Source organism: Sciurus vulgaris (genome assembly GCF_902686455.1).
Source record: "Sciurus vulgaris genome assembly, chromosome: 12".
In the NCBI taxonomy this organism is placed as follows: Eukaryota; Metazoa; Chordata; class Mammalia; order Rodentia; family Sciuridae; genus Sciurus; species Sciurus vulgaris.
This window is the reverse complement of record NC_136473.1, coordinates 59926664-59943132: the sequence shown is the minus strand read 5'-3', so window position 1 is coordinate 59943132 and position 16469 is coordinate 59926664. Positions and strand designations below refer to the sequence as shown.

Here is a 16469-nt window from a genome sequence, read left to right as displayed (position 1 = left end):
GCCTCACTCTCCCTAGCACATTGGTGGCCACTGCCAAGGTCCAGTATTGGAACTGAGGCTTAGGAACTGGGTTTGTGGGGTCCTGAATGCCTAGCTGTGAGGTTTTCCTCTTTTTTTTTCTTGTTTTTCTAGTTCCTTGGGGCAAGGTAATAGTTTTTATTTTTGGTTTTGATTTTGTTTTATTTTGTTTAGATCTTTCTTCTCTTTTTGCTATTTCCCTCTTAGTTCTCCTTTTGCTATATCCCATAGGTTTTGGCATGTTGTATTTAAATATCAAATTATTTCATTTGCTTCAGGAATTTAAAAAAAATTCCTTCTTAATTTCTGCATTGATAATAATCTCAAATGATCCTTTATGTGGTGTCAGTCATAATGTCTCCCTTTTGTTCTCTAAATTTTATTTGTTTTTAGCCCACCTAAGTGTTTATTGATTTTGTTTAACTTTTCAAAGAACTAGATTTTTGTTTTGTTGGTTTTAAGTTCCATATACTTGTATAGTGTGCTATGTTTTTATTGTTATTGATGTCACACTGTGGTCACAAGAAACACATGATACAATTTCAATTTCTTGGAAAATTTTTTTGTTGTTCCTGTCATATGATCTATCCTGGGGAATATTCAATATGCTGAAGAAAAGATGGGGTATTCTGTAACTATTAGATGGAATGCTGTATAGATGTCTATTAGATCCAAATGATCTAAAGTACAATTTAACTCTGCTGTTTCCTTATTGATTTTCTGCCTCAATGATATGTTGATTGCTGAAAGTGGGGTGTTAAGTTTCCCTACTATTACTATATTGGAATCTCTCTCCCTTTAATTCTATTGATATTTGCTTTACATATTTGGGTACTCTGATGCTGAATGTGTATATATTTTTAATTTTTATATTCTCTTGTTGAATTGACCACTGTCTTGTTATGTATTATCTCTTTTTACTGTTTTTGGTTGAAAGACCATTTTATATGATATAAGTGTGGCTGCGTCTGCTTTTTTATTCCATTTGCATAGAATGTCTTAGTCTATTCCGTCACCTTCAGACTATACATGTTCTTAGAAGTGAAGTGAGTTTCTTGGAAGCAGCATATAGTTTAGTCTTTTTGTTTTGTTTTGTCTGTATCTTTTCAGTGACTTTTTCAACTGAAGAATTTAATCTATTTACATTTAAGGCAGTTTTTAATAGCTAAGGTCTTATTACAACCATTTGGTAACTGGTTTTCGGGTTTTATTGAAGTTATTTTCTTCCTGTCTTACAACATTTTGGAAGGGTTTCCCTCTTTTGATGTATGTTTCATTAGGTAATTTTCTCTCCTTTTTGGTGTGTGTCCAGTTAGATGATTTACTCTTGTAGTATGTTTCAATCCCTTATTATTTTGTTGTGTCTATAGATTTTTGCTCTGTGCTTACCAAGATGCTTACAAAAAGTTTTTTGAATATAAAAAGCTATTTTGAGGTAACAGCAATTCAGTTTTGATTATAAAGAAAGGAAAAGAAAAAAAGATAGAAAATTGAAGTTAAAAAAAACTCTATACTTCTACTCCATTCTTTGCCACATTTTTAATTTCTGCTTTCTTATTTTATCTCTTTATATTTCCTATTAATATGTTACTATATCTATTATTTTCAATTGTTTTGCTTTTAGTCTTTATTCTAAATATATGAGTGGCTTATACTCTGTGTTTAAAATACTAGAGTGTTTGAATTTGTCTGCACAGTTACTCTTATCACTGAGCTTAATTCTTTCTGTTCTTTTATTCATACTTCCTGACACTTCTTTCTTTCAGTTTCAAGTATTAACTCTAGCATTTTTTTGCAGGATGGCTGTGATGGTGATAAGTTTTCTCACCTTTTCTTTTGGAATATCTTTATCTCTTTTTCCTGTCTAAAGGATAACCTTAGAACAGTATTCTTGGTTGGAAGTTTTGTTTTTCACTATTTGAAAATCTCATTCCATTTTCTCCTGGACTATAAGTGGACTTTCTGTTGAGAAGTCTACTGTCAAATGAATTGGGACTTGTATATGTGTGTGTGTGTGTGTGTGTTTCTTTTCCGGCTTTGAGAATTCTCTATTTTTAACCTGAGACAGCTTCATGATAATATGCCTTTGGATAGGCTTGGTTAAGTTGAATCTGACTAGTGACGTTTTGCCTTCATCTAACTGGATATATATGTCTTTCTCTAGGTTTAGGGTGTTTTCTGCTATTATCTCTTTAAATAAGTTTCAACCCCTTGGCATTCTCAAGGCTTTCTTGAACCCCCAAAATCCTAAAAATTTGCTCCTTTAATGTTATCCTGAAATTTTCATCAGCTTTCTTCATCCCTCTTTTCTTTTTTCTCCTCTGATTGTATATTTCAAATAAGTTGTACCCACTAATTCTTTCTTGTGTTTGGTCTCTTCTGTTTTCAATGTGCCCTTCTATCATATTTTAACTTTAATTTAATGTATTTTTCATCTCCTGAATTTGATTTTCTAAAAATTATTTCAAACTCCATTAAATTTCTCTGTTCTAATATTAACTTGTTTCTCTGCATTTTCTTGAATCTTGTTAAGTTTCCTTAAAACATTTACTCAGAATTCCATCTAAGAGTGGCAGGTATCATTTGCTATATGATTGGTTTGTGGCACCTTATTTTGTTTATTAGGTAAGATCACGGTTCCCTGAAAGTTCTTGATGTTTGTTGACATATGACATTGTCTGTGCATTCAAGGATTATGTTTTTATTCCAGTTGTCATAATGTGGTTTGTTTTTCACAGATTCTAAGAATTCAGTGTATTTTCTCTGAATCTGTGAATACACCTGCTATTTCGGCACTAATGGTGTCCTAATCTAGGTTTGCCATGAGTTCACTGTTAGTGTGTTATCACATTTCAGCAGTAGAGGGCACGTCAACCCCTGATTTGTCTGCAATTCACAGTTGGTGTATTGTCCAGAATGAACTGGGGGAATGCCTAAAACCAGTAGACCATCCCTGCATTCCTCCATCTGAGACCAGTGTAAGCCTGGTTGTCTCAACAATTTGACCTGTGATCAGGCACCACAGGATTCTGTCTGGAATCAGCCCTAGACTTCTATGCCAGGTCTTGGTGCCTACATCCCTTTTCTTTCCCAAGAACACAATTACTTTTAGTGTTGTACTGCCTGAAGTTTGGGGGAGGAACGAGGCAGACAAATTTGTGGTCACCAGTGCTACAATGCTGAGTCATACTGGAGCCCAAAGTCCACCAAGAGCAGCTGAGCATTGGGGCAAGACCACAGCCCACACTATGAGCTACCTGCTACTATGGTGGGCTCACCCAAGACCACTTTGATCAGCCACAGGTAATTATGGTCAGTACTGAACTCTGATTGACTGGGTCCAGTGTCTACCTAGCTTTGGAGTAGATCCAGGAGTTCTGTCTGCAGGCACTGGCCTGGGGACAGTCACCCTTAGGATCTGCCCAGTGTTAGGTTTTAATAGACCAGCATTGAATTCTAAGATACAGTCCTGTTTTCACCTTCTAGCCCTATGATCTGGTGGGTGTGGGGACTATGGAGCTCTGTCTGACACTGGGTTTCATCATGGTAGGTCTATTACTGGATTCCAAATATAAGTGCTAGACTTAATTCCCTCTTCTTCCCCAAGGCAGGAGATATTTCTATGCTGTCTGCTTGGAGTTAGAGAAGGAGACTCTTTTATCACCGCCTTCTTGAAGGTGTCTTTCGTTGTTATTATACCAAAAGGAAGCACTGTGACTTCTCACTTGGTTTCCTTAGCTCTTGTAAAGGTAGTTTGGTACATGAATAGCTATTTAAATTGATATCTCTGAGAGCATACATGCTAGAATATCTTAATCAGCTACCATCATGTTCCCACTTCTACTAAGTTAATATTTGTAATCAGTGAGGAAAGCATTCTTTATTTAATCCACTATTAAATGTGCCACTGTCTTGTGTGAAAATATGGAAAGACCCCTATCTCACTAAACAGAAATAAAATTCCCGATGAATTAGCAATCTAAATATAATGATGAAATTATAAAAATATAATATTTAAGGACATATTTTCAGAGTTAGAAAGTCCTTAACACATCAAAATCCTAAGTAAAAAGATGAAAGGATTTGACTATAAATGTAAGTTTGAAAATTTCTTTGCAATAGTTACTATAAACTAAGTTGAAGCAAACTACATTCTAAAAGAAACTATTTACAACCTTTATAGGTGATAAACTGACATGCATAATGTTAACCAGCTCTTTAAAAATGAACAAGAAACTATGGAATAACTAAATGAGGAAAAAATAAAAGCATGAATAGAAAATTGATAGAACAAATACGAATTGTAGGTAGATGTCCGACAAGAAGTACAGTCTAGCTATTAGTCAAAGAAAAAGAAAGTATAAAAATGATAGGCACTTTTTTTTTCTTCGTCAGGTTTTTAAAACTTTAGACTATTGATAGCAAACACATGTAGTGTTAGCAAGGATGTGGAAAAACATGCATTCTCATGCTGAGTTGATAGGAGGATTTTTTTTTAATTTTTTATTTTTTGGTACTGGGGATTGTGCTCAGGGCCCCTTATCACTGAGCTAAGACCCCCTTTTATTTTTTTATTTGAAGGCCTCACTAGGTTGCTAAGACTGGCTCTGAACTTGTGATCCTCCTGCCTCAGCCTCCCAGGCTCCTGGGATTAAAGATGTGTGCTGCCACACCGGGTCCTCAGTAGGAATTTTATTGCCACAAATCTTTGGGAAGAAATCTAATAAAAATTATTTTAAAATAATTACATATAAACTTTGACCCACAGTCCCACATTAAAAAAAAAAAAAACTATCTATAGAAATAGATACAAGAGATACTCTAGGCATAATAACTTATGTCTGAGGATGATAATTTCTCTACTTTCATAATTATAATAATTGGAAATAGCCTGGGACTTGATTACTTCTCATGAGGCCTGGGGGTCAGCACCAGCTGACTACTGTCAGTTGTATTGCTAGGGCCTGGTACAAAACCTGAGCCCCTTGCTTGTTCTCTCTCTTCAGAGCTCACACTGTGCCCCCAGCACAGCTTCCTTGTTTTGTCTTCTCTTCTGCTACTCTTGATGGCAAAGGAAACCAGTGCCAGTTAGATCATGACATATCACTCAGTTCTGTTGGGGAAATGAGTGCTGAAGTCCCCTTCCCAGAAAATTAAGTTAATCATATGCATAGATAAGAATTTCTAAATAGTAGGTTTAAGAACAATTTGTATTAGAATCATCTAGAATGCACATTAAAAATAAAAACCATGGGCTTCACTCCAAACCTCAGAATCACCAAGGATGGGGTCTTAGAATGTGCAATTTATCAACCTCAAGGTAATTTTTGCAAACCCTAAAATTTGAGAATTGATAAGAAAGTCTAAGAAAAATATGCACCAAAATATCAATGATAGTGGTCTATACATGTTGGAAATTCAAAGAAATTATCTTTCTTCCTTGTGCTTTGATATATTATTTGAATATTATACGACAAATAGGTACTATCTTTGCAGGGGGACTAGAAACAAAAATAAATAATGTCCTAAAAGGAAATAAGCTGTAGTTGCAAGTCAGTTACATTACATATGCTAGTTATGTGTCAGTCATTTCAGCTGCAGAACCTTCTGCCTTTCATGTTTCTATAGCTCAAGAAAGCATACTGACATATCATTCATTGTAGTTGGGAAATTTTTCAAATAAAAACTTTAACATTATTGATTGCATATTTTAGGTTTTCACACTTGATCCCTCTGACTCAGCAGATATTGATAATAACATTTTTCTGAGTGAGTTAGAGAAAAATGTTAAAAGTCCAGAAATTCCAAGTAAGTATTTTTATTAAATTCATGAAGATAATTGATTAATACAGAAGACGAATTATAACAATATGAGCTATTTTATACCTTTACATTTTTGCATAGTGATATTTTGTTCTTGCACAATTTATTTTTTCCTCTTGTGTTTATTTGAATTTTGTGTGGTATCACCTTATGTTATAGTATATACATGTGGTATATAAATACTAAGGCTTAACTAGTTCTTTATTTTATAAATGACCATTGGTCCTTCACAAAAACCAAGTAGATTTTAAAGGCAAAAATGAATAGTGATATGAAAAACAGCAGTGCCTCCAAAGTGGAATGCAAACAATCTCCATATTCCCAGGCAAAATCACCTAGTTCCTGCAAATCTATCTAAAATGAATGTGCAGATATATGCTAGGCATTCTGCTCTGTCAGTGGGACAGAATGTGTATATGTCAGGACTCCTGTTCCAAAGGAGCTGACAGTCTACTAGATGATCCCCAACCATTGCTTTTCCCACTCCAACTGAACCTCATACCAGCACATCCACTGGGTACATTTGTGATCCAGACTTTTGAAGAGACTTCTGCTGCTACTTCTACTTTCTCAAATATTTGTATGTCATTTTCAATAGAGTACAATGATTGGGCATAATAAGTTTTCTTTATGGGGTTTTAGGATAATACCTAGGGCAGGTACTTCAGTCAGCCAGGGCCCATCTTAGTAGTGATGGCTATATGGATCCTAACTCTATGCTCTGTCTGAGGTGGCTAGTTATTTTCTGTCTGCAGAGTGACCTATGCACACTTCCCTTATTCTGACCAATAGACTTTGTAAAATTGTAGAACAGTGTGGTGGCTGTGGAATGCCGTATTTCACTGCATAACTGTCACAGATTTTATGCCAACTTTTATTTTGCAAAAAGGTGGGATATGACCATTACGTGAAGCTTTAAAAAAAAAAAATTGTGCCAGTATTACTTAGAAACTATTTTACCAAACTCTCTTTGGTGCAAGATTAGGATATACAGAATACTCTTGAACATACATTAATTCAGTGGCAATGATTATGCAGTAAACCATGGTGTATTCTATGATCTGAGTGTTTGTATCCTTCCCAAATTCATATGTTAAAATCCTAACCCTCAAGTTAATCCTTTTGGAGGTGCAACTTCTGGGAAATGATTAAGTCATGAAGGCTCTGTCCTCATGTTTGAAATTAGTGCCCTTAATAAAAAGGCCCCCTGAGAGGGACTCCTTCTCCCTTCCACCATGTAAGGACACAAGAGAAAAAGGCACCCTTCTATGAACCAAGGACGGTTCTCACCAGACACTGACTATGCTGGCACTTTGGTATTTGATTTCCAAGCCTCCAGAGCCATAAGAAATACATTTCTATTATTTATATGCAGCTCAGTCCAAGGTGTTTTTTAGAAGTGGTCCACATGGACTAGAAAGAGGAATGTGGAAGAGGAGTAAATGGGTTCCAAGTGTGACATACTCTAAACTTTTGTTTATTTGATTCTTTGAAGGGCATCAATTTCCCTTTGCTATTTACCAAGGGCAGCATTCTAAAAATTACTCTTGAGTGGAAGGGGCAAACTCACTGTTATGGTGTTAGATATAAGGTGTCCCCAAAAAACCTCATGCGGCAATGCAGGAATGTTCAGAGGTGAGATGATTAGATTATGAGAGCTGTATCCTGATTGGTGGATAAGTTTTTTTGATGGATTAATAATTTAAGTATTACTTGATGGTAACTGTAGGCAGGAGGGGCATGGCTGGAGGCACTGAGGGATTATATACTGAGGCATTGGAGATTATATTTTGTCCCTGGCTCCCTGCTCACTCACTCTGCTTCCCAAATGCCATGAACTGAGATTTCCTTCACCACACCTTTTCACCACAATGTTCTGCCTCACTGACAGGCCCAGAGCAAAGGAATCAGCTGACCATTGACTGAATCTCTGAAACTGTGAACCCGAAATAAACTTTACCTCCTCTAAATTGTTTTTGTCAGGTGTTTGGATCACAGCAATGAAAAGCTGACTGACATAGTTAAAAATCATATTATTATGAAAGAGATAAGATCATAAATCTTTTTCCCATCCTCATTTTAAGGATTAATTATTCAATTCATGTCTAAACAACACCTATTGTTTTCTGAGATAATAATTTTTCATTTTAGAAAACTTGTAAAATTGTAATAATAGTCAGAGATTATTCTCAGTTACATTACAAATATTTTTCTCTCCAGATTTTGATTGGCAATGGATTGTCTTAGATGGTCCAGTGGATACCTTATGGGTAGAAAACCTAAATTCTGTGCTTGATGACACTCGAACACTGTTCCTAGCAAACAGTGAGAGAATAGTTTTAAGTAGTAAGATAAGAGTTATTTTTGAAGTGGATACTCTCTCTCAGGCCAGTCCTGCTACCGTCAGCCGATGTGCAATGGTATATATGGTAAGTTTTAAAAAATAATTTAACAAAGAAAATGTGTCGTTTAGGATAGTAGCCAGTTATTGTCAATGGCATTTTAATGTTTGTTTTGTTTTTACCACTGAATCCAGAAGCACAACCCAGTAGTTCAGAAGCTTTGCATCCCCAAAGCCTCATAATCTAGAATTGAATATGAATGTATTTACTACTTAATTCAGTTACTCTCAGTAATTGAAATGTCAATATTTTCCACACCTGTAAATAGTGCTTTCAATTACACAGGGTAGGCTGCCAGTGTGAACTGTTTTTCCAACAGAGGGAACATTTCCCCAAAGTCTTTTCTTACTCTTTGATTCTTAGAACTTGGAAAACACATTGCCAAGACAGTGGTGAGGAAGAAAAAGACACCACAAAAAATAAGCATATTCTATAAATGAAATTAATTATTAGCTATGATTATCTCTATGCTCTAATATACTTAATTTAATGTGATGAATAAAGCTAACTAAGTCCAGGGCTACTTCTAGGTAAGCAGTTCCCCCCACTACATACCCTAGCCTCAAAACACCTCCTTACACATACTCTTCCAATTGCCTGTGGTTGGATAAGGCCATGGTTAAAAACCATACCTCATTCCAGAGAATGATAATTACTTGAGCTGTTTTTGACCACTTGCCATATTTGGCAGGGGACACTGGTAAAGCAAAAAGAGAATAGGAAGACACCATGTTTTTATTTATTTACATAAGATTTTCTTATGCTTTTTATTATTAGGATCCTGTTGATCTGGGATGGGAACCCTATGTTAAGTCATGGCTTTTAAAAACCTCTAAAATCATGAATCAATCAGGATTGGAATGTCTTGAATTCATGATTCAAAGAAGCGTCACTGATGGACTACAATTTATAAAGAAGCATCAGAAATTTCAGCCATATCCTGTACCAGACATAACAGTTGTCATAACCCTCTGTAGAATTCTTGATGCTTTCTTTGAATTCATGAGTAGTAATGGAGGATTTGGACACGGTGAGTTTTTCCCCCAACTCTCATTAATGATATTATAGCTTTGCCAATCACTGGCAATTTATCATCTTCTATTAGGTTCTGTAAAAGAAAATGAAGCCAGAAATTTTCAGTCTATTTGCCCTAACAGCAAATATGCACATGGAGCAAACTAAAAATCCTTCATGGGGATGTATCAATAAAAGTAAATTAAAATCATACACCGTGTTATAAGATGACAAAAAAGTCTGAAGAATCCTTTAAGGGTTTCTATCACGGAAAAATTTTTTTGCCATGTTTCAACAATTCTTTGAGTTAGTAGGGAATAAGGTTAAAAAATTCTAGTTGTAACCTTTAATCATGCAAAAGCATAAACATGCTGAGTAGTAAGATATATGTAAGGAGAAACCAGTAGATTCAGAAAACATTATAGCATTATAAACAAAGGCAACTTAAATACCCACCCTAATTTTATTTTAGGGTGAAAGTCATCTTGACCAATAAAAAAGAGAGGTTATTGCTTGTAAGACAGATTAAGAATATAGTGTGTGTGTGTGTGTGTGTGTGTAGAGAAGAGAGAGAAAGTATATGAAAAAATGACTGACAGAACTACAAGGTTAAATAAACGTACCTGTAATCTAGTTAGAGATGTTAGAAACCCCCTCCTAAAAGGCCTCCTATGTAACATACAAAGAGGTTCTTAAGCTCCTACAGACAATAAAATCTCAGGACTAGGAATTATAAATCAGAGTGGCCAGCTCCAAAGAACATCAACTGGATAACCCCAACACTTAGGGTGGAGGCATCAGAACAAATAATTACTCCAATTTTTAAAACCCCAGACATCCTTCAGCCCTCTGAAGAATGTGTTACTGAAAGGTTCATTGATGGCTGTCTGTAGACCGGAGACGGAACAAGGTTCAGTGATAACAATGAAGATAATAGGATCCTGAAAAAATAAAGGCCCAAAGTGATCCTTTGCTGCCAGAAACCAGAGGAAAGGAGCAGGGAAAAAATGACTTTCAGAGAGTTAATGAAGTTAAGTAATAGGATACAGAATCATCAGGGGTGAAAAATATGTGCAGGTAACAAGGTACCAGAAACTCATATCATGAGAAAAAATCAAGGATGAGTGTCTAGGAGATTAAGGGCAGTTGCTTCAATAAGTCGTCGTGATCTCTTGCCCATTTCCAGACCTGAGCTATATTTTAGGCTTAGAAGCCACTGATAAAAGAGAAGGTTGGGACCCTCTTCAATAACATGGAACACATTTACAAAAATAATTGCACTGGTGCTTCTCCAAAGGGAACTGCCGGCATTTATCTGGGTAACTTTAATGGGGAATGAAGTATATTCAAAAGATTTTTAGAACTGTAGGACGGAGAGTCTGACTTGACATTGATATCCAAAAACCTAAGGCGTCTTCATGCCTATCCCAACTAGAGTGTGTTCATATGAGGACTAGGGAATAAATGACACAGAATTCTGACCAAAGGTCAGTTTACTAGAGTTCATTAGGACCCCACCTGCTAGTTATTTTCCTGATCTCAAAATATATAACTGGGTTTGATGTATTTAATCCTTTGTTCATATTGGGTCTTTAGTCTGGGATAAGGACTATATAGTGGGAAAGGTCAAATGAAAATCTCTGAAATTGTCTGAATAGTAATTTTGAAAGTGTCACTTTCAGGTTTCGGGGAGAGAATGGTAGAAATTCAGGGATGGTATCTCCTTCATGTTTTATCATTTAATTTATCAGTCTGCTGCCAGCAGAAATATGTTGATCCTTAAGGATGACAGTAGACTGCACAAAATGAATTAAATAATAACCCCAAATATAGCTACCATTGCCAGAAACATTGTCTCTTCTAGAAGAGATTAATGTGACCTCAAATTTACGGTGTGTGGCCATTGATTTAGCAATTACATACTTTTCTATTTCTGTCAGAAAAGGTGATTAGAAATAGTTCACATTCACATGGCGTGAATGATAATACTTATTTACAGATTTGCAGGGCTCTATTGTATCTTCAGCTTTATGTCATAATACAGTCAAAGGAGATGTGGGGAGCATTGATATCCTGTAGAACATCATATTGAACTGCTACATTAGTGACATTATGCAAATCAGGCAGGATGGCCAAGAAATAGCACACTGAAGGACTTGTTAAGACACAAGTACTCCAGAGGATAAGAAATCCTGTGAAGATTCAGGGGCTGGCTACATCTAGATACAAACACAAAAGTAAAATTTTAAAGTTTCATTGGTCAGGAGTGTATTTGGAAATAGCCAAAGTAAAAGAAAATTTCTTTCTACTTTGAAGAAGGAATAAGCACAATAGCTGGTAGGCCTTTTCAGGTTCTATAGGTAGCATAACCCATATTGGGGATACTTCTACAGCTCATAATCTGGGTGACAAAAAGGACTGCCATTTTTAGTGGATCTCAGAGCAGGAAAAGGCTCAAAAGTAAGTCTAAGCAGAAGTATAAGTAGCCCTCACATTCAGGCCATGTAATTTAGCAGACTCTATTGTATAATGTCAGGAAAAAATGCCATATAAAGCTTGTGATAAGCCTCAGTAGCACAATTGCAATGTACATATTCCAGAACACATAATATATGCATTTTTTAAAAAAAAACTTCTGAGAAAACAGTTTCACAGTTCCTCAAAAGTTAGACATAAAATTACCATATTATCCAACAATTCAACTCCTAGATGTATCCCCCAAACAAGTGAAAGTAGGACTCAAGCAGATACCTGTATACTACATAAGAGAAACATTATTCACAATGACCAAAATGTAAGGAAAAGCCCAAATGTTCAGGGTTGGGGTTGTAGCTTGTTGTAGAGCTCTTGCCTTGCCTGGAATGTGTGAGGCACTGAGTTTGATCCTCAGCACCACATAAAAATAAATCAATAAAATAAAGGTCTTGTGTCCATCTACAACTAAAAAATATTTTTCAAAAAACCCAAATGTCTCTCAATAGGTGGATGAATGAACAAAATGTGGTATATGTGTACAATTGAATATTGTTCAGTCATAAGAATGAATGGAATTCTGACAAATGCTCTAACATAGATGAACCTTGAAAACATAATGTTAAATGAAGCGAGCTAAACAGAAAAGGACAAACATTATATAACCTCATTTATATGTCGTATCTCAAATAGGCAAATATGGGGAGACAGAAAACTAGAATCGAGATTATCAGTGTCTAGGAGAAAAGAGAAATAAGGAGTTATTGCTTAACATGGAATTTCTGTTTGGGATGATGAAAAAGTTCTGGAAATGGATAGTAGTAATGGTAGTACAATGTAGTAAATGTACTTAATAGCCACTGAACTAACACTTTAAAAAAGTTAAATGGTAAAATTCATGTGTATTGTGTCATAATTTTAAAAATAACAAACTGGCTGTATATACTAGTGGGTCTTAATATGGAATGTTAGGCCTTAGAATACCAAGTAATAGTACAGCCAGAATTCCATCAAATTCTGACAAATGCTGTTACATAGATGAACCTTAAAAACATCATGCTAATGGAACACTTAGGGTCCAGCACATTCAGGACCAAAGGACATAAATAAGTTGCATAAGATGGTAGTTCAGACCCCCACTGTCATTCAACATTTTTGTGCCAATATTCCTCCCTCAGATCATAAGAGGAAAAGCCTGAACTTGGTTTATGGATGGGTCAACTTGGTATAGAGTTGAAAGCCCAAAATGGATGGCTGAAGCACTGAATCATCATTTAGAAACAGCAATGTAAAACAGTGGCAAAGGAGAATCCTGACAAGAGGCAGAATTTTGATATCCAGTAGAATAAAAGTAGCTTGAGTTTAGGATATATCTGAATTTCTAGACAGTAGTGGGTGTCTTGGTCAGCTGGTCAAGAACCTGAAAAGAGAAAATGGAAAGAGAAGGGAATAATGAGTTCTGGAACAGAGATATGGGTGGACATACATGCAAAGATTTTTGTATTGCATATAGCACCCATTGCAGAGCATATAGTATGAATCAGGTACTAAATGATCAAGTAGGCTATGGTGTCTAATTCTGTGTGTCAACTTGGCTTGACCATGATGCCCAGATCTGTGATCAAACATTCTATGAACATACTTTTGGATGACATTAACATTTAAATCAGTGCCTTCTGAGTAAAGTAGATTGTTCTCCATAAGTGGGTGAGCTTTATCCAGTCAGTTGAAGGCCTGAATAGAACAACAACAAAAAAATGATTTCCAAAGTCTACTGATATTGACCATCTATTTGTGTGCTTATTGGTGACTGGAGTTGCATTGAACCTGTAGATTAATTTGTAGAGCATTGATAACAGCATCTAGTCTTGAGATCCATGAACATGGTATATTAATCCATTTCATCTATAATTTCTCTCAGAAATGTCTTACTGCTTTTCAGTGTACAGTGTCCTGTATATCTGTTAAGTTTTTGTTAATTTCGTTAGGGTATTTGTGTTTGTGTGTTTCTCTTTGGATTTAATATATAAAATGACGATGCCATCTATGACATGATCATGAATACAGTATTACTTCTTTCTTTGTAATCTGTATGTAGTTCATTTCTTCTACTTATTATATTCAGTAGGACCTCCAATACAATGTTATGCTAATTTGTTGAAAGCATATATACCAATATATCCCCAATCTAAAGTAGAAAACATCCATTATTTATCATTTAACTAAGATGTTGGCTGTAGGTTTTTTCATAGATTCCCTTTTATCAAGTTTATGTTGTTTCCCACTATTTCTAGTTTGCTAAGAATTTTTCTTTATCATGGATAATTTTATTAATGTTTTTCTGCATATTTTGAGATTATTAAATGTATTTTCTAATTTCCTTTGTGATTTAGCTAGTAGTGTGGAATTTTCTTTCAAATACTTGAAGATTTTATAGATAATTTTCTGTTGTTATTGAACTCTTGTTTAATTTTATTATAGTTATAAAATATACTTTGCATTATCTCTATCCTTTTAAACTTGATTGAAACTTATATTATGGCATAGAAGTTATTTAAAGTTATTTACCCAGGTAAATATTCCTGTGCATTTAAAAACAAAAGATATTCTGGATTTCTGGGGGTAATATTTTTTCTTAAGTATCTAGTTGATAGTGCTGTTTAAATTTTTCAATATCCTTTTTATGTTTCTTTCTATACATTCTATCATTCAATGGAAAAGAAACATTTAAATCTCTAATTTCAATCTTTATTTTCAATTTTATCATATTTTTCATGTACTTTGAAGCTGTTACTAGGAGCATACATTTTAGAACTGTTCTCTTTTCTTGATTAACTGATCCCTTTGTCAATTATTTCTTTACCTCTAACAATCATCTTTGTTTTGAGGTGTACTTTGCCTAGTGTTTGCCTAACACACACAAGGTCCTAGGTTTGATCCCCCGCACCTCAAAAAAATGAAGAGAGAGGGAAAAGAAAGTTGATTTCTGGCTTCTGACTTGCTAGTCAAAGTTGTCACAAACTGAAGTAGAAAGTTAGGAGAAAGATTTGATTTCGGAGAGATGATGAGTTAAGTTTTAGCATGTAGATTTTTTAGGATATTGAGCTAGAATTGCCCAGCGGCAAGATGAGTTCCTAAGCTGGGGATTCAAATTTGACAGTGGTCATCAGCATGAAAGTGAGTGATATCTCCCAGGGATAAAGTACAGAGTGAGAGATATTAACAGAGAGGAAGATGTTAAAGATAAATATGAGAGAAAACTGAGAAGTAAAAATAGTTTCTAGAAGAGTCTTGAAGAGATTGGTTACAGGACAATGCAGAAATATGAGTAGGTCATGTATTACTTGGAGATTGGCAGAAAGGAGGTAGAATGGGTAGAATTACTAATAAGTTTTGGGGTAAGGAGGTAGAAAGTTGAAAAAGATCACCTCTAATTATTTCATTTTTTTTCCTCATAAAATTAGAGCCAAAGTTATCTCTATTAAGTTGAGGAAGGTGAAAGGTTGGTTTGAAGTATGTAAGAAAAACTGAATGGCCATTGTGGGGATGTGAGAGCATATTCATCAAGAATAAATAAAATTAATTCACTGTTTACATTAAGGGTTCATTTGAGGGCAGAAATCATGATCTCATATGTTGGGAAGAATGAGGATGTTATTAGGAGGCTTCCTGGAAGACGGGAGTAGAATTGTTTAGCAGAAGATGGAAATTTAGTCCAAAAGACTGCCCTTTACTTTCTCAACTACTAGAAATTATGTAACCTTGAAGAAATTCTTTAATTGGTATTATTAGATTTTTTTTATCTCTTATAATTGGTGAATAAGAATGGATAGTCCTAATATATAATTTGGGGCTTAATCTCATTTTATATTAGACATGTTCTCTTTTGGATCATTAAGTAGAGACATTCTATTCCAAAGAGATCACACAAAGATTTGTCAGATTCATTTCATTTGCCATTTTGCTAAGTATAGCAAAAGAAAGCTGACAATACAGTAGTATAAAGGTCACTCCTGGCATAACATCAAAGTCACAGGCAAAAAAGAAACTATAGAAAAATTAGACCTCCTCTAAATGGAAATCTTTTGAACATCAAAAGTCATTATCAACAAAAAAGATAACTCAAAAAGTGGGAGACAATTTTTCAAAGCATGTATTTTATAGAGATTAATATCCAGAATATATAAAGAACTTATATCACTCAACAACAAAAAAACCCATGAACAACCATTTTTAAAATGGGCAAATGAGGTGATAGACATTTCTCCAAAGATGACCAAAAACACACATGAAAATATGCTCAATAGCACTAATCATTAAGGAAATGAAAATCAAAATGAGATAATACTTTACACCCATTGGGATGATTATTATTAAACAACAAATAAGTGTTAGCATGTATATGGAGAACATGGAAACTCACACATCAGTGATGAGAATGTAAAATGGTCCAACCACTATGGAAAATGGCACGGCAGTTCCTCAAAAACACTAAGCATAAAATTACCACTTGACCCAACAATTGCACTTGAGAGTATATACCCAAAATAATTGGAAGCAAATACTCTAACAGATATTTCTATACCAATGTTCATAGCAGCATTATTCACAGTAGCTGAAAAGTAGATAAATCTAATTTATCTGCCCATCAACAGAAGAATACATAAGCATATGTATACATATGCATAATGTAGTGGTGTATACAATCTTAAAATGGCAAAAAATTCTGACACAAAATTG

The 16469-nt window shown here is 34.9% G+C and overlaps 1 protein-coding gene across 1 annotated transcript in view; it reads left to right on the top strand.

Moving 5' to 3' along the window:
- The window catches only part of DNAH14 (dynein axonemal heavy chain 14), a gene marked incomplete at its 3' end in the record, with an annotated part of 400436 nt that overhangs the window by 180934 nt on the left and 203033 nt on the right, over positions 1-16469 (top strand). Inside the window, exons 38-40 of the mRNA XM_079107288.1 lie at positions 5733-5826; positions 8062-8270; positions 9021-9273. Coding sequence (XP_078963414.1) covers positions 5733-5826; positions 8062-8270; positions 9021-9273 — 556 coding nt within the window. The remainder of the gene's footprint in view (positions 1-5732; positions 5827-8061; positions 8271-9020; positions 9274-16469) is intronic.